At 38.3% G+C, this 25,503-nt stretch overlaps 1 protein-coding gene and 1 long non-coding RNA gene across 4 annotated transcripts; both read right to left on the bottom strand.

Moving 5' to 3' along the window:
* Positions 1-519: 519 nt before the first annotated feature.
* On the bottom strand, positions 520-996 carry LOC133663750 (uncharacterized). The gene is made up of 3 exons (XR_009828400.1): positions 935-996; positions 735-774; positions 520-574 (listed from the first exon to the last, which is right to left on the bottom strand). It is a non-coding gene; the product is annotated as an uncharacterized LOC133663750 (long non-coding RNA).
* Positions 997-1,689: 693 nt separating this feature from the next.
* LOC133663749 (interleukin-18 receptor 1) lies at positions 1,690-25,490 on the bottom strand. Of its 3 annotated transcripts, none has more exons than XM_062068449.1 (12): positions 25,342-25,475; positions 24,694-24,771; positions 18,272-18,377; positions 15,223-15,433; positions 14,992-15,157; positions 12,564-12,738; positions 12,423-12,491; positions 12,079-12,205; positions 7,700-7,839; positions 5,889-6,257; positions 2,362-2,859; positions 1,690-2,290 (listed from the first exon to the last, which is right to left on the bottom strand). In XM_062068449.1, exons 2-12 carry the CDS (start codon positions 24,733-24,735, stop codon positions 2,097-2,099), a joined length of 2,097 nt encoding a protein of 698 aa, XP_061924433.1. In that variant the 5' UTR covers positions 24,736-24,771; positions 25,342-25,475; the 3' UTR covers positions 1,690-2,096. The 3 variants fall into 3 exon arrangements, with proteins under 3 accessions (XP_061924433.1, XP_061924432.1, XP_061924434.1); XM_062068448.1 differs by having other exon boundaries at positions 25,424-25,460; XM_062068450.1 differs by lacking the exon at positions 24,694-24,771 and having other exon boundaries at positions 25,383-25,490.
* Positions 25,491-25,503: the final 13 nt, after the last annotated feature.

The following is a 25,503-nucleotide window of genomic DNA, read 5'->3' as shown; positions in this document are numbered from 1 at the left end:
CTTCTCCCGGACACCTCTTCTCACCATCCAAACTTGTTATCTCCTCCCGGACACCTCTTCTCACCATCCAAACTTGTTATCTCCTCCCGGACACCTCTTCTCACCATCCAAACTTGTTATCTCCTCCCGGACACCTCTTTTCACCATCCAAACTTGTTATCTCCTCCCGGACACCTCTTCTCACCATCCAAACTTGTTATCTCCTCCCGGACACCTCTTCTCACCATCCAAACTTGTTATCTCCTCCCTGACACCTCTTCTCACCATCCAAACTTGTTATCTCCTCCCTGACACCTCTTCTCACCATCCAAACTTGTTATCTCCTCCCGGACACCTCTTCTCACCATCCAAACTTGTTATCTCCTTCCTGACACCTCTTCTCACCATCCAAACTTGTTATCTCCTCCCGGACACCTCTTCTCACCATCCAAACTTGTTATCTCCTCCCTGACACCTCTTCTCACCATCCAAACTTGTTATCTCCTCCCTGACACCTCTTCTCACCATCCAAACTTGTTATCTCCTTCCTGACACCTCTTCTCACCATCCAAACTTGTTATCTCCTCCCGGACACCTCTTCTCACCATCCAAACTTGTTATCTCCTCCCGGACACCTCTTCTCACCATCCAAACTTGTTATCTCCTCCCTGACACCTCTTCTCACCATCCAAACTTGTTATCTCCTCCCTGACACCTCTTCTCACCATCCAAACTTGTTATCTCCTCCCTGACACCTCTTCTCACCATCCAAACTTGTTATCTTCTCCCGGACACCTCTTCTCACCATCCAAACTTGTTATCTCCTCCCGGACACCTCTTCTCACCATCCAAACTTGTTATCTCCTTCCTGACACCTCTTCTCACCATCCAAACTTCTTATCTTCTCCCGGACACCTCTTCTCACCATCCAAACTTGTTATCTCCTCCCGGACACCTCTTCTCACCATCCAAACTTGTTATCTCCTCCCTGACACCTCTTCTCACCATCCAAACTTGTTATCTCCTCCCGGACACCTCTTCTCACCATCCAAACTTGTTATCTCCTCCCGGACACCTCTTCTCACCATCCAAACTTGTTATCTCCTCCCGGACACCTCATCTCACCATCCAAACTTCTTATCTTCTCCCTGACACCTCTTCTCACCATCCAAACTTGTTATCTCCTCCCGGACACCTCTTCTCACCATCCAAACTTGTTATCTCCTCCCGGACACCTCTTCTCACCATCCAAACTTGTTATCTCCTCCCGGACACCTCTTCTCACCATCCAAACTTGTTATCTCCTCCCTGACACCTCTTCTCACCATCCAAACTTGTTATCTTCTCCCGGACACCTCTTCTCACCATCCAAACTTGTTATCTCCTCCCGGACACCTCTTCTCACCATCCAAACTTGTTATCTCCTTCCTGACACCTCTTCTCACCATCCAAACTTCTTATCTTCTCCCGGACACCTCTTCTCACCATCCAAACTTGTTATCTCCTCCCGGACACCTCTTCTCACCATCCAAACTTGTTATCTCCTCCCTGACACCTCTTCTCACCATCCAAACTTGTTATCTCCTCCCGGACACCTCTTCTCACCATCCAAACTTGTTATCTCCTCCCTGACACCTCTTCTCACCATCCAAACTTGTTATCTCCTCCCGGACACCTCTTCTCACCATCCAAACTTGTTATCTCCTCCCGGACACCTCTTCTCACCATCCAAACTTGTTATCTCCTCCCGGACACCTCTTCTCACCATCCAAACTTGTTATCTCCTCCCGGACACCTCTTCTCACCATCCAAACTTGTTATCTCCTCCCTGACACCTCTTCTCACCATCCAAACTTGCCAAGAAATAAAGACATGTTTTGTCCTTGAAGTGATTAGAGAGTGAGACTTTGGAATATATGTCGCTAACACGTGCTGGAATATGTGTCGCTAACACGTGCTAGCTACTTGTGCAGTAGATGACCATCACCGTAGTTTGAAAGGTGAGGGTAAGCGTTCTGAACTTTACGGCAGTTTATGGTGAAGTTGTTACGTCTCTATTGTGAAGTCAAAAAGTTGTGAGCTAAAATAAAAAAAGGTATACCATTTTGACCGCGGTGTTACAAAGACGGCTGTGTTGACAAAATGGCGTCTGGAAAGTGGCGTCCGCCCTGTGGTAGCGAGGGCATGTGGTAGCGCAGCTTCTTCCAGAAAATTCTGTTGGACTGTCCGTCGGTCCTCCATGTCAGAGCTCCTTGCCGCCTCCGGATGTAGCCCAGGGACTCTGGCAGGTCTGCGTAGTCCGGGGGACCGTCTGTCAGGAGAAGACAAGTCTGTCAAAACAAGTCTTTGACCAGGGACGCTTTTCATCCGCCATCTTGTCACCTATCTCCACCAGGATGACTCGCGGGTGTTTGCCAGTCAAAGCGTCATGGAGGCCCAACTTCTGCTCGTAGCTCAGCTGCTCCGTCTCCGTCTTCCTCTCCGTCTCCGTCTCCGTCTTCCTCTCCGTCTCCGTCTCCGTCTTCCTCTCCGTCTCCGTCTCCGTCTTTCTCTCTGTTTCCGTCTCCGTCTTCCTCTCCGTCTGCATATCCGTCTTTCTCTCCGTCTGCATATCCGTCTTCCTCTCCGTCTTCCTCTCCGTCTTCCTCTCCGTCTGCATATCCGTCTTTCTCTCCGTCTTCCTCTCCGTCTGCATATTCGTCTTCCTCTCCGTCTGCGTCTTTCTCTCCGTTTCCGTGTCCGTCTTCCTCTCCGTCTTCCTCTCCGTCTTCCTCTCCGTCTTCCTCTCCGTCTTCCTCTCCGTCTGCGTCCCCCCAGAGGACAGGATGAGGATCAGCCTGCGACATCTGCACAAGATGGCCGCCATGGCGTCGTGTGTCGCTGCCACACATCAAAGACAGGAAGTGAGCACTACTTCACTGCACAGTTTGTCAGCCATTGAATCAGTTAGTTAATTAGTTAGTAGTCGTCTCATCTCTCTAGTTATTCAGTTACTCAGTCATTTAATGCATTAGTCAGTCAGTCATTTGAACAGTTACTTATACATTTAACCAGTTAGTCATTTAAACTGTTAGTTAATTGATTTGTCGGTTGGTCAGTCAGTTGGTTAGTTAGTCAAATAGTTATTCAGTTAGTCAGTTTTTCAATTAAGTCATTATTCAGCTAGTCGGTTAGTTATTCACATAGTCAGTGGGTTAGTTACTCAACTGAGTAAGTAATAGGTTGATTACTCGGTTAGTTAGTCAGTTAGTCTTTCATTTAATCAGTTAGTTATTCAGTCATTTAGACAGTCATTTGATCAGTTAGTCATTTAATCAGTGAGTTAGTCATTCAAACAGTTAATTAGCTAGTCGGCTAATTATTCAGTTACGTAGACATTTAATCAATTAGTCAGTCAATCATTTGAACAGTTACTTAGACAATTAATCAGTTAGTCATTTAATCAGTTTGTAATTTGGTCAGTCAGTTAGTCAGGTAGTTGGGGAGTTATTCAGTTAGTCTATCATTTAATCGGTTAGTTAGTTATTCAGTCATTTAGTTAGTCATTTGATCAGTTAGTCATTTAATCAGTTAGTAAGTTAGTCATTTAAACAGTTAGTCATTTAAATAGTTAATTAGTCAGTTGGTAAGTTAGTTGGCTAGTTATTCAGTTACTTAGTCATTTAATTCATTAGTCAGTCAGTCAGTCATTTGAACAGTTACTTAGACATTTAATCAGTTAATCATTTAAACTGTTAGTTAATTGGTTTGTCGGTTGGTCAGTCAGTCAGTCAGTCAAATAGTTATTCAGTTAGTCCGTTTTTCAATTAAGTTATTATTCAGTTAGTTAGTTATTCACCTAGTCAGTGGGTTATTTACTCAACTGGGTATGTGATAGGTTGATTAGTCGGTTAGTTATTCAGTTAGTCAGTCACCTAGTCAGTGGGTTAGTTACTCAACTGGGTATGTAATAGGTTGATTAGTCGGTTAGTCAGTCACCTAGTCAGTGGGTGAGTTACTGAACTGGGTACGTAATAGGTTGATTAGTCGGTTAGTTATTCAGATAGTCAGTCACCTAGTCAGTGGGTTAGTTACTCAACTGGGTATGTAATAGGTTGATTAGTCTGTTAGTATTCAGTGAGTCAGTCACCTAGTCAGTGGGTTAGTTACTCAACTGGGTACGTAATAGGTTGACTAGTCGGTTAGTTATTCAGGTAGTCAGTCACCTAGTCAGTGGGTTAGTTACACAACTGGGTATGTAATAGGTTGATTAGTCAGTTAGTCAATCACCTAGTCAGTGGGTGAGTTACTCAACTGGGTATGTAATAAGTTGATTAGTCGGTTAGTTATTCAGTTAGTCAGTCACCTAGTCAGTGGGTTATTTACTCAACTGGGTACGTAATAGGTTGATTAGTCGGTTAGTTATTCAATTAGTCAGTCACTTAATCTGTGGGTTAGTTACTCAACTGGGTATGTAATAGGTTGATTAGTTGGTTAGTTATTCAGTTAGTCAGTCACCTAGTCAGTGGGTTAGTTACTCAACTGGGTACGTAATAGGTTGATTAGTCGGTTAGTTATTCAATTACTCAGTCACTTAATCTGTGGGTTAGTTACACAACTGGGTATGTAATAGGTTAATTAGTCAGTTAGTCAATCACCTAGTCAGTGGGTGAGTTACTCAACTGGGTATGTAATAAGTTGATTAGTCGGTTAGTTATTCAGTTAGTCAGTCACCTAGTCAGTGGGTTATTTACTCAACTGGGTACGTAATAGGTTGATTAGTCGGTTAGTTATTCAATTAGTCAGTCACTTAATCTGTGGGTTAGTTACTCAACTGGGTATGTAATAGGTTGATTAGTCGGTTAGTCAGTCACCTAGTTAGTGGGTTAGTTACTCAACTGGGTATGTAATAAGTTGATTAGTCGGTTAGTTATTCAGTTAGTCAGTCACCTAGTCAGTGGGTTATTTACTCAACTGGGTATGTGATAGGTTAATTAGTCGGTTAGTTATTCAGTTAGTCAGTTACTTAGTCAGTGGGTGAGTTACTCAACTGGGTACGTAATAGATTGATTAGTCGGTTAGTTATTCAATTAGTCAGTCACTTAATCAGTGGGTTAGTTACTCAACTGGGTATGTAATAGGTTGATTAGTCGGTTAGTTATTCAGTTAGTCAGTCACCTAGTCAGTAGGTTAGTTACTCAACTGGGTACGTAACAGGTTGATTAATCGATTAGTTGGTCAGTCACCTAGTCAGTGGGTTAGTTACTCAACTGGGTACGTAATAGGTTGATTAGTCGGTTAGTTATTCAGATAGTCAGTCACCTAGTCAGTGGGTTAGTTACTTAACTGGGTATGTAATAGGTTGATTAGTCGGTTAGTTATTCAGTTAGTCAGTCACCTATTCAGTAGGTTAGTTACTAAACTGGGTACGTAACAGGTTGATTAATCGATTAGTTGGTCAGTCACCTAGTCAGTGGGTTAGTTACTCAACTGGGTACGTAATAGGTTGATTAATCGATTAGTTGGTCAGTCAGTGGGTTAGTTACTCAACTGGGTACGTAATAGGTTGATTAGTCGGTTATTTATTCAGATAGTCAGTCACCTAGTCAGTGGGTTAGTTACTTAACTGGGTATGTAATAGGTTGATTAGTCGGTTAGTTATTCAGTTAGTCAGTCACCTAGTCAGTGGGTTAGTTACTCAACTGGGTATGTAATAGGTTGATTAGTCGGTTAGTTATTCAGTTAGTCAGTCACCTAGTTATTGGGTTAGTTACTCAACTGGGTACGTAATAGGTTGATTAGTCGGTTAGTTCTCTAGTTAGTCAGTCACCTAGTTAGTGGGTTAGTTACTCAACTGGGTATGTAATAAGTTGGTCAATCAGCAGGTTATTTGCTGAAGTAATGAGTTAGTTAGCGTGTCATGCGCTGACCTTCTCCCGGTGTGTCGTCACGTCCTGCGATGAAGAGGCGGTAACCATGTCGCTCCTCCAGCTGGCCAGGCAGGGAGTGCAGGGCGAAGGCGGCGGCGTCTGAGGTGGGCCGGCCGGCACGGAGGACGCTGACGAAGGCGTCGTAGACGTCTGAGGGGAGGAGGCGGCGGCGACAAGCGGACCTCCTTCCGCCGGCGCCCGGCGACGTGACTTGACCTCGCTGGCGTGTGAAACGTCCTCGCAGCCTCCTGCACGCCAGCGTCACGTCCACCTTGAAGAAGAGCAGCGCCGCCGCCAGCAGCAGGAAGAAGAAGAGCAGCGAGGCGGCCGCACCGACAGACGCGGCGGAGGGTGAGTGGCTGGGACTGGCTGCACGGAATGACAGCACGTTGTTAGCCACGCTAGCTGCTAGCTCACACCACGTCACCTTTCATATTTAAAATGAAGTCTTGTGTACAAATATGAACAAAGAAAGAGAAATATGTGGAATGCTTTGAAATAAACTCCAATTAAAGTATTTTTTATTTAAAAAAAATTAATAAATACAAAATAAAAATAATAAAAAATAAATGTGAGCAACGTGTGAGTCCAACCAATCACAACAGAGTGGGCGTGGTCACAGGAGCGTTACAACTAAGAGGAGAAGAATGTGGACTCCACCTGGATGGATGGATGATTACCTGGTTGGTGTATTCATTCATTCATTCATGTGGACTCCACCTGGATGGATGGATGATTACCTGGTTGGTGTATTCATTCATTCATGTGGACTCCACCTGGATGGATGGATGATTACCTGGTTGGTGTATTCATTCATTCATGCACATACACATCCTGCACTCACTGCTGCCCCTCCAGGATATTTGTGGTATTACACTCAAGTCTTAAGGAGGGACAACTAGTGATACTAGTATGTAGTAATAGTTAGTGATACTAGTATGCTGTAGTAGTAGTAGTAGTAGTAGTAATAGTAATAGTTAGTGATGCTAGTATGTAGTAGTAGTTAATGATACTAGTATGTTGTAGTAGTTAGTGATACTAGTATGTAGTAGTAGTAATAGTTAGTGATACTAGTATGTTGTTGTAGTAGTAGTTAGTGATACTAGTATGTAGTAGTAGTTAGTGATACTAGTATGATGTGATAGTTAGTGATACTAGTATGTTGTAGTAGTAGTAGTAACAGTTAGTGATACTAGTATGTTGTAGTAGTAGTAGTAGTTAGTGATACTAGTATGTTGTAGTAGTAGTAGTAGCAGTTAGTGACACTAGTATGTTTTAGTAGTAGTAGTAGTTAGTGATACTAGTATGTTGTAGTAGTAACAGTTACTGATACTAGTATGTTTTAGTAGTAGTAGTAGTAGTTAGTGATACTAGTATGTAGTAGTAGTAATAATAGTTAGTGATACTAGTATGTAGTAGTAGTCATAGTTAGTGATACTAGTATGTTGTTGTAGTAGTAGTAGTAGTAACAGTTAGTGATACTAGTATGTTTTAGTAGTAGTAGTAGTTAGTGATACTAGTATGTTGTAATAGTTAGTGATACTAGTATGTTGTAGTAGTAGTAGTAACAGTTAGTGATACTAGTATGTTTTAGTAGTAGTAGTAGTAGTTAGTGATACTAGTATGTTGTAATAGTTAGTGATACTAGTATGTTGTAGTAGTAGTAGTAGTAGTAGTTAGTGATACTAGTATGTTGTAGTAGTAGTAGTTAGTGATACTAGTATGTTGTAGTAGTAGTAGTTAGTGATACTAGTATGTTGTAGTAGTAGTATGTTGTAGTATGTAGTACAAGTAGTAGTAGTAAGTATTACCTTCCACAAGCAGCAGGAGGCGATCTTTGCCTCTGAGAGGATGTGTGAGTCGACAAGAGAAATTAGTGTTGAGGAAGCGAGGGACCACTTTGGTGATGGTGAGAGTAGACGTGAGGACCACTCGACCTCGACTGCGGCTGCTGCACAACACAAACATCACAACACAAACAACACAAACATCACAACACAAACATCACACCACAAACATCACACCACAAACATCACAACACAAACATCACACACACCACAAACATCACAACACAAACATCACAACACAAACATCACACCACAAACATCACACCACAAACATCACAACACAAACATCACACACACCACAAACATCACAACACAAACATCACACCACAAACATCAGAACACAAACATCACACCACAAACATCACAACACAAACATCACAACACAAACATCACACCACAAACATCACAACACAAACATCCCACCACAAACATCACAACACAAACATCACACCACAAACATCACACCACAAACATCACAACACAAACATCACAACACAAACATCACAACACAAACATCACAACACAAACATCACACCACAAACATCACACCACGAAAACATCACAACACAAACATCACAACACAAACATCACAACACAAACATCACAACACAAACATCACAACACAAACATCACACACACCACAAACATCAATCAATCAATCAATGTTTATTTATATAGCCCTAAATCACAAGTGTCTCAAAGGGCTGCACAAGCCACAACGACATCCTCGGTCCAGATCCCACATACGGGCAAGGAAAAACTCACCCCAGTGGGACGTCGGTGAATGACTATGAGAAACCTTGGAGAGGACCGCATATGTGGGTAACCCCCCCCCCCCCCTCACACCACAAACATCACACCACAAACATCACACACACCACAAACATCACACACACCACAAACATCACAACACAAACATCACACCACAAACATCACAACACAAACATCACACCACAAACATCACACCACAAACATCACAACACAAACATCACAACACAAACATCACAACACAAACATCACACCACAAACATCACAACACAAACATCACACCACAAACATCACAGCACAAACATCACAACACAAACATCACACCTTTAGGAGTGTTGGGAACCTGACATTGCTCAAAGTCATCTCATTGGTCACGTGTCACACAGTGTTACGTAATGTTACACAGCTATGTAACATTACGTAACATTATGTAAAACCGTGTAATATTGTGTAACACTTTGTAACATTGTGTAACACTTTGTAACGTTGTCAAACACTGTACCATCGTGCAACACTTTGTAACGTTGTGTAACACAGTGTACCATTGTGTAACACTTTGCAACATTGTGTAACACTTTGTAACATTGTGTAACACTTTGTAACATTGTCAAACACTGTGTACCATTCTGTAACACTTTGTAACATTGTAAAACACTGTTTAATATTGTGTAACACTGTGTAACATTGTGTAACACTTTGTACCATTGTGTAACACTTTGTAACGTTGTGTAACACTGTGTACCATTGTGTAACACTTTGCAACATTGTGTAACACTTTGTAACATTGTGTAACACTTTGTAACATTGTCAAACACTGTGTACCATTCTGTAACACTTTGTAACATTGTAAAACACTGTTTAATATTGTGTAACACTGTGTAACATTGTGTAACACTTTGTACCATTGTGTAACACTTTGTAACGTTGTGTAACACTGTGTACCATTGTGTAACACTTTGCAACATTGTGTAACACTTTGTAACATTGTGTAACACTTTGTAACATTGTCAAACACTGTGTACCATTCTGTAACACTTTGTAACATTGTAATAAAACACTGTTTAATATTGTGTAACACTGTGTAACATTGTGTAACACTTTGTACCATTGTGTAACACTTTGTACCATTGTGTAACTCTGTGTAACATTGTCAAACACTGTGTACCATTGTGTAACACTTTGTACCATTGTGTAACACTTTGTACCATTGTGTAACTCTGTGTAACATTGTCAAACACTGTGTACCATTGTGTAACACTTTGTACCATTGTGTAACACTTTGTAACATTGTGTAACACTTTGTAACATTGTCAAACACTGTGTACCATTCTGTAACACTTTGTAACATTGTAAAACACTGTTTAATATTGTGTAACACTGTGTACCATTGTGTAACACTTTGTACCATTGTGTAACTCTGTGTAACATTGTCAAACACTGTGTACCATTGTGTAACACTTTGTACCATTGTGTAACACTTTGTACCATTGTGTAACTCTGTGTAACATTGTCAAACACTGTGTACCATTGTGTAACACTTTGCACCATTGTGTGACACCGTGTAACCCTTTGTAACATTGTCAAACACTGTACCATTGTGTTGCACGTCCTATCATCACGTAACACTGTGTAACATTTTCTAACATTGTGTAGCACCAATATTGTGCAACACTGTAACATTGTGGAACATTGTGTAACATCATGTAACACTGTGTAACATTGTCAAACACTGTAACATTGTGTAACACTAACATTGTATAACACTTTGTGACATTGTGTAACACTGTGTAACACAATGTTAGTGTTACACAATTGTCAAACACTGTGTAACATTGTTAAACGCTGTGTACAATTGTGTTGCACGTCGTATCATCATATAACTGTGTACAATTGTGTAACACTATTACATTGTGTAATGTTTTCTAAACATTGTGGAAAACGTTATAACATTGTGTAACACAGTGTAACATTGTGTAACACGATGTGACAGTGTGTAACATGGTGTAACATTGTGTCACACTGTGTAACACTGACATTGTGTAACACAATGTTAATGTTACACACGTTTACACTTTGTTACACAATGTTAGTGTTACACAAGTTTACACATTGTTACACAATGTTACAGTGTTACACAATGTTACACGGTGTTGTTAGTGTTTGACAAAATGTTAGTGTGTTACACAATGTTACAGTGTTACACAGTGTTAGTGTTTCACAATGTTACGGTGTTACACAATGTTCGTGTTACATTGTTACACAAGTTTAGATAGTTTCACACAATGTTACAGTGTTACACATGTTTACACCGTTTTACACATTGTACAGTGTTACACAATGTTATATAAGGTTGTACAGTTTCACACAATTCTATAGTGTTACACAATGTTATACAAGTTTACACAGTTTCACACAATGTTACAGTGTTACACAACATTACACAATGTTACACACCATTACACAATGTTATAGAAGTTTACACCGTTTCACACAATGTAACAGTGTTACACAACATTACACAATGTTACACAACATTACACAATGTTATAGAAGTTTACACAGTTTCACACAATGTAACAGTGTTACACAATGTTACACAACATTACACAATGTTATAGAAGTTTACACAGTTTCACACAATGTAACAGTGTTACACAACATTACACAATGTTACACAACATTACACAATGTTATAGAAGTTTACACAGTTTCACACAATGTAACAGTGTTACACAACATTACACAATGTTACACAACATTACACAATGTTATAGAAGTTCACACAGTTTCACACAATGTAACAGTGTTACACAACATTACACAATGTTACACAACATTACACAATGTTATAGAAGTTTACACAGTTTCACACAATGTAACATGGTTACACAACATTACACAATGTTACACAACATTACACAATGTTATAGAAGTTTACACAGTTTCACACAATGTAACAGTGTTACACAATGTTACACAGTGTTACACAATGTTATAGAAGTTTACACAGTTTCACACAATGTAACAGTGTTACACAACATTACACAATGTTACACAACATTACACAATGTTATAGAAGTTTACACCATTTCCCACAATGTAACAGTGTTACACAACGTTACACAATGTTACACAACAGTACACAATGTTATAGAAGTTTACACAGTTTCACACAATGTAACAGTGTTACACAATGTTACACAATGTTATAGAAAAATTATTGTTAATATTTTATTTGTGAAGTGAAATATATTTATATAGCGTTTTTCTCCAGTGACTCAAAGCCCTTTACATAGTGAAAGCCAACATCTTCTAAGTGACATTTAAAGCAGAGTGGGTAAAGTGTCTTGCCCAAGGACACAACGGCAGTGACTAGGACGGCGGAGGCGGGGATCGAACCTGGAACCCTCAAGTTGCTGGCACGGCCGCTCTACCAACCGAGCCACAGCGTTTAAATTGTCCCGAAAGACTCAAACACTTTTCTTTCCCTGCCCTGCGACGTTCTTGGCTGACATTTCGTCGAGTTTGGGAAATTATTTTTGACAGCAAAATGAACTTTTGAGTGTCAAACTCACGAGTGGAAAGACTCCTGCAGCTCCTCGTCGTCCTCGGCGTACGTCCCGTGGACCATCCAGAACAAGAAGGCCTCCTGGTCCTCCTGGAAGCCCATCAAGGCGTGACACTTCAGCTGCACTCTGGCACCTGGAGTTCAAATTCGTCAGACGGACGATGAAAAAGGTCCAAAGTGTTTTAAAATGTGCTAAAATGTGGGCGGGGCATCGTGACAAACTAAGGGCCTGTCTTCTCCACAAGCCTTATATGGTCACTTCCTGAGTTAGTCACAGTGCCCCCCAGTGGCCACAAACAATAAAAGTAGTTGTATTATTATTTCAAACGTGTGTTTTGTGTGTCAACTTGCCCAGTTCCACCGCCACCACTTCCTGTTGAAGGAACACCTCCGGCTCGGTAAACAGCGTCCGCCCCACCTCTTGACAAAACACAATTTGGCGGTAAGAAAGTGCGGGCGTGAATCCGAGGAACGGGTCTGGATAGTACAGACCCTTGTTGATCTCCAGCTGGATGCTGCGTGCGGACGTGAAGTTCCTGCCTTGGAGGCGGACCTCCACCAGACAGGTGTACTTCCCAGCATCCTCCTGCGTGGCCCCGGGCAGCCTCATGGAGCCGCTGGCGTGCACGACCACGGGCACACCCTGGCGCTCCACAGGGTGGCAGTCCTGAGAGAGAGAGTAAGAGAGAGAGAGAGGTGACTGCGCTGGCTTGGACATTTTTTATCATTTTGCAGAAGAAAGCAGTGATAGGAATTTGCAACACATGGCGTCAGAAGAGGGATTTTTTATTATCGTGCAGAAGAAAGCAGTAATTAGACCTGGCAACACATGGCGTCAGAAATGGGATTTTTTTTTATTGTTTTGCAGAAGAAAACAGTAATTGAACCTGGCAACACATAGCGTCAGAAGTGGGATTTTTTTTTTTTTAAATTTCGCAGAAGAAAGCAGTGATAGGACCTTGCAACACATGGCATCAGAAGATGGATTTTTTTATTATCGTGCAAAAGAAAGCATTAATTGGACCTGGCAACACATGGTGTCAGAAGTGGGATTTTTTTCATTATCTTGCAGAAAAAAGCAGTAATTGGACCTGGCAACACATGGCGTCAGAAGTGGGATTTTTTTTTATTGTTTTGCAGAAGAAATCAATGATAGGACCTTGCAACACATGGCGTCTGAAGTGGGATTTTTTTCATTGTTTTGCAGAAGAAAGCAGTGATAGGACCTTGCAACACATGGCGTCTGAAGTGGGATTTGTTATTATTGTGCAGAAGAAAACAGTAATTGAACCTGGCAACACATTGCGTCAGAAGATGGATTTTTTTTTATTATCATGCAGAAAAAAGCAGTAATTGGACCTGGCAGCACATGGCGTCAGAAGTGGGATTTTTTATTGTTTTGCAGAAGAAAGCAATGATAGGACCTTGCAACACATGGCGTCTGAAGTGGGGATTTGTTTCATTGTTTTGCAGAAGAAAGCAGTGATAGGACCTTGCAACACATGGCGTCTGAAGTGGGATTTGTTATTATTGTGCAGAAGAAAACAGTAATTGAACCTGGCAACACATTGCGTCAGAAGATGGATTTTTTTTATTATCATGCAGAAAAAAGCAGTAATTGGACCTGGCAACACATGGCGTCAGAAGTGGGATTTTTTATTGTTTTGCAGGAGAAAGCAATGATAGGACCTTGCAACACATGGCGTCTGAAGTGGGATTTTGTATTGTTTTGCAGAAGAAAGCAATGATAGGACCTTGCAACACATGGCGTCTGAAGTGGGATTTGTTATTATTGTGCAGAAGAAAACAGTAATTGAACCTAGCAACACATGGCGTCAGAAGTGGTAAGTTTTATTATTGTGCAGAAGAAAACAGTAATTGAACCTGGCAACAAATGGCGTCAGAAGTGGGATTTTTTTTTTTTGCAGAAGAAAGCAGTGATAGGACTTTGCAACACATGGCGTCAGAATAAATATTTTTTTTATTATCGTGTAGAAGAAAGCAGTAATTGGACATGGCAACACCTGGTGTCAGAAGTGGGATTTTTTTTCATCATCTTGCAGAAGAAAGCAGTAATTGGACTTGGCAACACATGGCGTCAGAAGTGGGATTTTTTTTAAATTATCTTGCAGAAGAAAGCAGTAATAGGACATTGCAACACATGGCGTCAGAAGTGGGATGTTTTATTATCTTGCAGAAGAAAGCAGTAATTGTACCTGGCAACACATGGCGTCTGAAATGGGATTTTTTTTATTGTTTTGCAAAAGAAAGCAGTGATAGGACCTTGCAACACATAGCGCCTGAAAAGGGATTTGTTATTATTGAGCAGAAGAAAACAGTAATTGAACCTGGCAACCAATGGCGTCAGAAGTGGGATTTTTTATTATCTTGCAGAAGAAAGCAGTAATTGTACCTGGCAACACATGGCGTCAGAAGTGGGATGTTTGTTTTTATTTTGCAGAAGAAAGCAGTGAGAGGACCTTGCAACACATGGCATCAGAAGAGGGATGTGTTATTATTGTGCAGAAGAAAGCAGTAATTGGACCTGGCAACACATGGCATCAGAAGTGGGATGTTTACTTTTATTTTGCAGAAGAAAGCAGTGAGAGGACCTTGCAACGCATGGCATCAGAAGAGGGATTTGTTATTATTGTGCAGAAGAAAGCAGTAATTGAATCTGGCAACACATGGCGTCAGAAGTGGGATTTGTTATTATCTTGCAGAAGAAAGCAGTAATTGGACCTGGCAACACATGGCGTCAGAAGTGGGATTTTTTTATCATCTTGCAGAAGAAAGCAGTAATTGGACCTGGCAACACATGGCATCAGAAGTGGGATTTGTTATCATCTTGCAGAAGAAAGCAATGATTGGACCTGGCAACACATGGCGTCAGAAGTGGGATTTTGTATCCCCTGCCTACCTTGAGCCAGCGGAGGTTGTGCGTGCGGTTGAGTGCCAGAACGTCGTCCTGCTGGCAGGGAAGACTTTGGCTGACCCCCAGGGTCATGCTCCTGACCTCGGCAGCCGGGGGGCAGAGGTCGGGGGACACCAAGACCCCAAAGTAGACCAGTTGTCCAGGCCGGTCCCTTCAGAGGGGTCAGACCATCAGACCGCCGCACCACATGCACAGGTCACACAGGTGTGCTCCTACCTGGCCTCGCAGGTGTAGGTGCCGTTGTGAGAGGTGCGCACGGGCAGGAACCACAGCAGTCCCTCTCTCACCTCCACCCCGGGGGGCAGGGTGCCCCCTCCGGTCCCCCCTCTGGTCCACGTCACGTTGCTGTGCGCGCCAGTCAGGGGACATCGCAGCAGGAGGAGGCGGCCTGCGCTGGCCTGGTAGGTGTCTGGCGCCGCCTGGTGGCCTGCAGGGAGAGGTGCAAGACTTGAAAGTAGCAAGGACTTCTAAGAAGTCTACCTGGATAGGAAACAGGAAGTGGAATAAAAGAGCCGACAGGTGAAATGTGACCAGACAAAGTCAAAGTGTTGACTGGAATTACACACTGCAGGCTTTTATTTTGTAAACTCTCTAAAAATAATAATGAACCAAAATCCCTGTTATGAATTATTGACATATTTAAAGCTCCAATAACTTCACATCAAATATTACACTTTGAAATATTTGTTGGAGGAATACTGAATATTTGGTGTTTTACTGTTGAATAATTATTCATATTAATACTGTATAATAATACATCATATTAATACTGATAATAATACTTCATATTAATACTGTATAGTACATCACATTTATACTGTGTAATAATACTTCATATTTATACTGTATAATAATACTTCATATTAATACTGTATAATACATCATATTTATACTGTATAATAATACTTCATATTAATACTGTATAATACATCATATTTATACTGTATAATAATACTTCATATTAATACTGTATAATACATCATATTTATACTGTATAATAATACTTCATATTAATACTGTGTAATAATACTTCATATTTATACTGTATAATAATACTTCATATTAATACTGTATAATAATACTTCATATTTATACTGTATAGTACATCATATTTATACTGTATAATAATACTTCATATTAATACTGTATAATAATACCTCATATTAATACTGTATAGTACATCATATTTATACTGTATAATAATACTTCATATTAATACTGTATAATAATACCTCATATTAATACTGTATAGTACATCATATTTATACTGTATAATAATACTTCATACTAATACAGTATAATACATCATATTAATACTGTATAAATATACACCATATTAATACTGTATACTAATACTGTACATAGTGAGACACTATGTTGTAAAATAAGTATGTCAAATAAAAATATGTTCAAAAGTTAAAAAGGTCAAGCGGTGGACGCGACCTACTGACCTTTTTAAAACTGCTGAAGTGCTGTTTTGACTTCCTGTTGTTGTGAAAACATAACTAAATGTGTTACTACTTCCTGTTGTTGTGGCAACATAACTAAATGTGTTACTACTTCCTGTTGTTGTGACAACATAACTAAATGTGTTACTACTTCCTGTTGTTGTGACAACATAACTAAATGTGTTACTACTTCCTGTTGTTGTGACAACATAACTAAATGTGTTACTACTTCCTGTTGTTGTGACAACATAACTAAATGTGTTACTACTTCCTGTTATTGTGGCAACATAACTAAATGTGTTACTACTTCCTGTTGTTGTGACAACATAACTAAATGTGTTACTACTTCCTGTTGTTGTGACAACATAACTAAATGTGTTACTACTTCCTGTTATTGTGGCAACATAACTAAATGTGTTTCTACTTCCTGTTGTTGTGACAACATAACTAAATGTGTTACTACTTCCTGTTGTTGTGACAACATAACTAAATGTGTTACTACTTCCTGTTGTTGTGACAACATAACTAAATGTGTTTCTACTTCCTGTTGTTGTGACAACATAACTAAATGTGTTACTACTTCCTGTTGTTGTGACAACATAACTAAATGTGTTACTACTTCCAGTTGTTGTGGCAACATAACTAAATGTGTTACTACTTCCTGTTGTTGTGACAACATAACTAAATGTGTGTTACTACTTCCTGTTGTTGTGACAACATAACTAAATGTGTTATTACTTCCTGTTGTTGTGACAACATAACTAAATGTGTGTTACTACTTCCTGTTGTTGTGACAACATAACTAAATGTGTGTTACTACTTCCTGTTGTTGTGACAACATAACTAAATGTATTTGTACTTCCTTCAAATAGAGGATCTTTGACTAGCATGTTTCCAGAACAGCAGCATTTTACTCTCATGTCAGATTTTAGACAATTATTTTTTTTAATGTTTGTCTTTAAAAAGTGCCCTGGTGTGATAAAAAGGATCTTTGACAAACATGTTTTGGCAGGAAGTTCCTTAAATTGCTGGGGTGCTCCTGTCAAATAGAGGATCTTTGACCAACGATTTTATAAAACAGCAGTATGCTACTCTTACATCATATCGAGGATCTTTGACAGGTGTTTATTTTTTATTTTTTACAGTAATTACTTAAAGAACGCAGCAGAACGCTCCTTTCCTGTTATATAGAGGATCTTTGACAAACATTTTATGGCAGAAGGTTTCCAAAAACGGCAGGACGCCCCTTTCGAATAGAGGATCTTTGACTAACGTTTTTATAAAACAGCAGCGTTTTACTCTCATGTCATATCTATGACAATTTTTGTTGTTTGTTTTTTTTAAAAGTTCCCTGCTGTCATATAAAGGATCTTTGACAAACGTTTTTTGGCAGAAGGTTTCAAAAAACGCCACGATGCTCATTTTAAATAGAGGATCTTTGACTTCAGTTTTTATAAAACAGCAGTGTTTTACTCTCATGTCATATAGAGGATCTATGACAATAATTGTTGATGTTTGTTTTGTTTTTTTAAATGCCCTGCTGTCATCTAAATGATCTTTGACAAACATTTTTTGGCAGAAGACTCCCAAAAACGCCAGGACGCTCCTTTCAAATAGAGGATCTTTGACTAACGTTTTTAAAAAAACAGCGGCAGGCAACTTCTCATGTTATATAGAGGATCTTTGACACGTGTTTTTCACAGCAATCCCTTAAAGAACACAACAGAGCGCTCCTTTCCTGTTGTATAGAGGATCTTTGACTTCCTAAAAGCGTCTGTCATATAAAGGATCTTTGTTGTGTGTTTGACAGGACTCACTGCGTGTGAGCGCCACAAAGAGCAGAGCGGCGAGCACTCGCAGCCACGCCGCCGCCAAGGCTGCCATGACCTGTCGGGTCTGAGGTTGAAGGTCACACGTCACTTCCTGTGTGCCAGAGAGGGAAGTGAGAGTCTCAAGATACAAAAACACAACACCAAACTTTGGGAAGTTGGATTGGATTTTTCTTTCTCTCTTTGAACACTAAAAATTATCATCCATACCTATCTATCATCCATACCTATCTACCATACCTATCTATCATCCATACCTATCTATCATCCATACCTATCTACCATACCTATCTATCATCCATACCTATCTATCATCCATACCTATCTACCATACCTATCTATCATCCATACCTATCTATCATCCATACCTATCTATCATCCATACCTATCTATCATCCATACCTATCTATCATACCTATCTATCATCAACACCTATCTATCATACCTATCTATCATCAACACCTATCTATCATACCTATCTATCATCCACACCTATCTATCATACCCATCTATCATCAACACCTATCTATCATACCTATCATACATACTTACATATCATACCTATCATACATGCATACTGTATCTACCTATCATCCATGCCTATCTATCATCCACACCTATCTATCATACCTATCTATCATCAACACCTATCTATCATACCTATCTATCATCCACACCTATCTATCATACATACCTATCTATCATCCATACCTATCTATCATACCTATCTATCATCAACACCTATCTATCATACCTATCTATCATCAACACCTATCTATCATACCTATCTATCATCCACACCTATCTATCATACCTATCTATCATCAACACCTATCTATGATACCTATCTATCATCCACACCTATCTATCATACCTATCTATCATCAACACCTATCTATCATACCTATCTATCATCCACACCTATCTATCATACATACCTATCTATCATCCATACCTATCTATCATACCTATCTATCATACATACCTACCTATCATACCTACCTATTATACCTATCATGCATACCTATTTATCATACCTGTCATATATACCTACCTATCATACCTATCACCTATCTATCATACCTATATTATACTGTATACTTACCTATCATACCTTTATCATTCATACCTATCTATTATCCATACCTATATATCATACCTATCACCCATAACTACCTATCATCCATAGCTATCTATCATACCTATCATATATACCTAATTATCATACATACTTACCTATCAGACCTATCTATCATCCATAACTATCTATCATACCTATCATACATACTTACTTACCTATCATACCTATCTATCATCCATACCTATCCATCATACCTATCTATCATCCATACCTACCTATCATCATGCTTATCTATCATACATGCCTATCTATCATACATACCTATCTAATAAAGTACTATCTATCTTTCTATCATCCATACCTATCTATCATACCTTTCTATCATCCATACCTATCTATCATACCTATCTATCATACATACCTACCTATCATACCTACCTATTATACCTATCATGCATACCTATTTATCATACCTGTCATATATACCTACCTATCATACCTATCACCTATCTATCATACCTATATTATACTGTATACTTACCTATCATACCTTTATCATTCATACCTATCTATTATCCATACCTATATATCATACCTATCACCCATACCTACCTATCATCCATAGCTATCTATCATACCTATCATATATACCTAATTATCATACATACTTACCTATCAGACCTATCTATCATCCATAACTATCTATCATACCTATCATACATACTTACTTACCTATCATACCTATCTATCATCCATACCTATCCATCATACCTATCTATCATCCATACCTACCTATCATCATGCCTATCTATCATACATGCCTATCTATCATACATACCTATCTAATAAAGTACTATCTATCTATCTATCATCCATACCTATCTATCATACCTTTCTATCATCCATACCTATCTATCATACCTATCTATCATACATACCTACCTATCATACCTACCTATTATACCTATCATGCATACCTATTTATCATACCTGTCATATATACCTACCTATCATACCTATCACCTATCTATCATATCTATAATATACTGTATACTTACCTATCATACCTTTATCATTCATACCTATCCATCATCCATACCTATATATCATACCTATCACCCATACCTACCTATCATCCATAGCTATCTATCATACCTATCATATATACCTATTTATCATACATACTTACCTATCATACCTATCTATCATCCATAACTATCTATCATACCTATCATACATACTTACTTACCTATCATACCTATCTATCATCCATACATATCCATCATTCATACCTACCTATCATACCTATTATACATACTTACCTATCATACCTATCTATCATCCATACATATCCATCATTCATACCTACCTATCATACCTATTATACATACTTACCTATCATACCTATCTATCATCTTTACCTATCTATCATCTATGCCTACCTATCATACCTATCATCCACACCTACCTTTCATACCTATCATACATAGCTACATATCATACTTATCTATCATCCATACCTATCTATCATCCATACATACCTATCATCCATACATACCTATCATACCTATCATACATACCTACATATCACACCTATCTATCATCTATACCTACCTATCATCCATACCTACCTATCATCCATACCTACCTATCATACCTATCATACATACCTACATATCACACCTATCTATCATCCATAACTATTTATCTTCCATACCTACCTATCCTACCATACCATAACATAGCAACTTTATTTATAAAGCCCTTTCTTTGAAGAACAAAGAACTCTCCTTCAACCCTTTTTCCATTACGCATGCACCTCCTGGTACCCTAGCACCTCCAAAACCCTCAAATCTAAACTCCAAACATCCCAGAACAAGCTAGTCAGATTACTTGTAGACCTCCACCCCAGATCACACCTCACTCCTACCCACTTCTCCAAAGTGGGCTGGCTCAAGGTGGAGGACAGAGTTAAACAACTTGCACTGAGCCTGGTCTATAAAATCCGCTACACCTCCCTGATACCAAAGTACATGTCAAACTACTTCCTTAACGTAAATGACCGCCATAACCACAACACCAGGGGGTGCTCCACTAACCACGTTAAACCCAGATTCCGAACTAACAAAGGTCTTAACTCATTCTCTTTCTATGCCACATCAATGTGGAATGCACTCCCAACAGGTGTAAAAGAAAGGGCATCTCTATCCTCCTTCAAAACCGCAATAAAACAACACCTCCAGGCAACTTCAACCCTAAACTAACACCCTCCCCCTTCCACATCCCACCTCCCTGGATTGTAAATAATCAAATGTATTTCTAATGTATATACTTGTTCTTATGCTATGTGAACTCACTATGTTCTCTGCTGGCTGTACATATCCTACCAAGTAAACACTGTACATATCCTACCAAGTAAACACTGTACATATCCTACCAAGTAAACACTGTACATATTCTACCAAGTAAACACTGTACATATCCTACCAAGTAAACACTGTACATATCCTACCAAGTAAACACTGTACATATCCTACCAAGTAAACACTGTACATAATTCCAAAATACAAAGAGTTACAGTAATCCAGCCTAGATGTGATAAAGGCGTGGATTACTGTCTCTAACTGTTGCCTAGGAAGAAGGTTTTTAACCTTGGCCAGCTGACGTAAATAAAACCAAGCTGGCTTTCACCAATGTGCCAATATGACGCTCCCATTTAAAATCACTGTCAATACCAAAGCCCAGGTTGGTGACCATGGACTTGACGTGCAAAGCCGAGGGGCCAAAGTCAAGAGGGGGGAGGTCACAGGTACCACCAGGTCCAAATACTATTACTTCGGTCTTCTTTTCATGGAAATGTAAGAAGTTTAGGGCCAGCCAGGCTTTGATGTCATCAAGACTAGCAAGTAGTGGCTGCATTGAAGAGGCAGGATTTCTCTTTGACGGAAAATACATTTGTGTGTCTAAATAATGCAGTAAATAATACTGCAGTAAATAATACTGCAGTAAATAATGCAGTAAATAATATTGCAGTAAATAATACTGCAGTAAATAATGCAGTAAATAATATTGTAGTAAATAATACTGCAGTAAATAATACTGCAGTAAATAATATTGCAGTAAATAATACTGCAGTAAATAATACTGCAGTAAATAATGCAGTAAATAATATTGCAGTAAATAATACTGCAGTAAATAATATTGCAGTAAATAATACTGCAGTAAATAATGCAGTAAATAATATTGCAGTAAATAATATTGCTGTAAATAATGCAGTAAATAATATTGCAGTAAATAATACAGTAAATAATATTGCAGTAAATAATATTGCAGTAAATAATATTGCAGTAAATAATGCAGTAAATAATATTGCAGTAAATAATATTGCTGTAAATAATGCAGTAAATAATATTGCAGTAAATAATACTGCAGTAAATAATGGAGTAAATAATACTGCAGTAAATAATGCAGTAAATAATATTGCAGTAAATAATGCAGTAAATAATATTGCAGTAAATAATGGAGTAAATAATATTGCAGTAAATAATGGAGTAAATAATATTGCAGTAAATAATATTGCTGTAAATAATGGAGTAAATAATATTGCTGTAAATAATGGAGTAAATAATATTGCAGTAAATAATGGAGTAAATAATATTGCTGTAAATAATGCAGTAAATAATATTGCAGTAAATAATATTGCTGTAAATAATGGAGTTAATAATATTGCAGTAAATAATACTGCAGTAAATAATGGAGTAAATAATATTGCAGTACGTAATGGAGTAAATAATATTGCAGTAAATAATATTGCTGTAAATAATGGAGTAAATAATATTGCAGTAAATAATGGAGTAAATAATATTGCAGTAAATAATACTGCAGTAAATAATGGAGTAAATAATATTGCAGTAAATAATATTGCAGTAAATAATATTGCCGTAAATAATACTGCAGTAAATAATGGAGTAAATAATATTGCTGTAAATAATACTGCAGTAAATAATGGAGTAAATAATATTGCAGTAAATAATACTGCAGTAAATAATATTGCAGTAAATATTGTAGTAAATAATATTGCAGTAAATAATATTGCTGTAAATAATGGAGTAAATAATATTGCAGTAAATAATACTGCAGTAAATAATGGAGTAAATAATATTGCAGTAAATAATACTGCAGTAAATAATGGAGTAAATAATATTGCAGTAAATAATACTGCAGTAAATAATGCAGTAAATAATATTGCAGTAAATAATACTGCAGTAAATAATGGAGTAAATAATATTGCAGTAAATAATATTGCAGTAAATAATACTGCAGTAAATAATGGAGTAAATAATATTGCAGTAAATAATATTGCTGTAAATTATGGAGTAAATAATATTGCAGTAAATAATGGAGTAAATAATATTGCAGTAAATAATATTGCTGTAAATATTATTGCTGTAAATAATATTGCAGTAAATAATACTGCAGTAAATAATGGAGTAAATAATATTGCAGTAAATAATACTGCAGTAAACAATGGAGTAAATAATATTGCAGTAAATAATATTGCAGTAAATAATACTGCAGTAAATGATGGAGTAAATAATATTGCAGTAAATAATATTGCAGTAAATAATACTGCAGTAAATAATGGAGTAAATAATATTGCACTAAATAATATTGCAGTCAATAATACTGCAGTAAATAATGGAGTAAATAATATTGCAGTAAATAATACTGCAGTAAATAATATTGCAGTAAATAATACTGCAGTAAATAATGGAGTAAATAATATTGCAGTAAATAATATTGCAGTAAATAATACTGCAGTAAATAATGGAGTAAATAATATTGCAGTAAATAATATTGCATTAAATAATGGAGTAAATAATATTGTAGTAAATAATATTGCAGTAAATAATACTGCAGTAAATAATGCAGTAAATAATATTGCAGTAAATAATACTGCAGTAAATAATGGAGTAAATAATACTGCAGTAAATAATATTGCAGTAAATAATACTGCAGTAAATAATATTGCAGTAAATAATATTGCAGTAAATAACACTGCAGTAAATAACACTGCAGTATATAATGCAGTAAATAATATTGCAGTAAATATTATTACTGTAAATAATATTGCCGTAAATAATATTACTGTAAATAATATTGCTGGAAATATTATTACTGTAAATATTATTACTGGAAATACTATTACTGTAAATATTATTACTGTAAATAATATTGCAGTAAATAGTATTAATGTAAATAATATTGCTGGAAATATTATTACTGTAAATATTATTACTGTAAATAACGGCCGTGGTGAAGCCCTTACCAGTCCGAAGTTACTTTCTCGTCTTCTTCTTCTACCTTTCATTCCACGCTCGCTTCTAGCGTCTTCTCACGGAAGACACTGTTTGAAAAAAAAACCATCAAGGCGACGCCGTGAGCCTTGTGACGCGAGTGTGAATCCCCCCCACCCCCGTGTGCTTCTGGGCCAGCTAGCGTGGTTAACCGTGGAAACCCCACCCTCTCATTTCCCTAACTTACTCACTGCTAGCAACAGTCTTGTCAAGTCCGCTTATTATTGCTTCTTTTTCTGAAGTTGCTTGCAAAGTTTATGAGTCGCTTGTTGTTGTTTTTCAACTTGTTTTTTAATGTGCGGTTGCTTATTTGAGCTTGTTTTTCTGTCCCTGCAATTAAGCAAGACACGACTGCACCAAGTAGCTAGCTTGTCCTTTTCTGCACTGCCTCTCCTGATGATCACACTCAGACTAATGACAGGTGTGCAACCCACCACAGGTGTGCAACCCACCACAGGTGTGCAACCCACCACAGGTGTCCAAAGTGCAGCCCGGGGGCCTCAAATGGCAGCTCATTTTTAGCAGCCCACGGCATATTGTAAAAATACTAATACAAAAGAATAACATAAGGAAGTGGAATAAAAGAAGTGGTCACATGTCATTGGATGGTGCAGGTGTACCTAATGAAGTGGTCACATGTCATTGGATGGTGCAGGTGTACCTAATGAAGTGGTCACATGTCATTGGATGGTGCAGGTGTACCTAATGAAGTGGTCACACGTCATTGGATGGTGCAGGTGTACCTAATGAAGTGGTCACATGTCATTGGATGGTGCAGGTGT

The sequence above is a fragment of the Entelurus aequoreus genome, linkage group LG13, assembly GCF_033978785.1.
Source record: "Entelurus aequoreus isolate RoL-2023_Sb linkage group LG13, RoL_Eaeq_v1.1, whole genome shotgun sequence".
NCBI lineage: Eukaryota > Metazoa > Chordata > Actinopteri > Syngnathiformes > Syngnathidae > Entelurus > Entelurus aequoreus.
This window is presented reverse-complemented; position numbering and strand designations above follow the sequence as displayed.

Coding starts and splice junctions, on each gene's coding strand:
- LOC133663749 (XM_062068449.1), bottom strand. CDS start 24,735: ATGAAAGGTAGAAGAAGAAGACGAGAAAGTAACTTCGGACTG. Junction 15,434..18,271: donor CTTTGTGGCGCTCACACGCA/GTGAGTCCTGTC, acceptor CTCTCCCTGCAG/GCCACCAGGCGGCGCCAGAC. Junction 2,860..5,888: donor TGACGACACACCGGGAGAAG/GTCAGCGCATGA, acceptor GATGTGTGGCAG/CGACACACGACGCCATGGCG.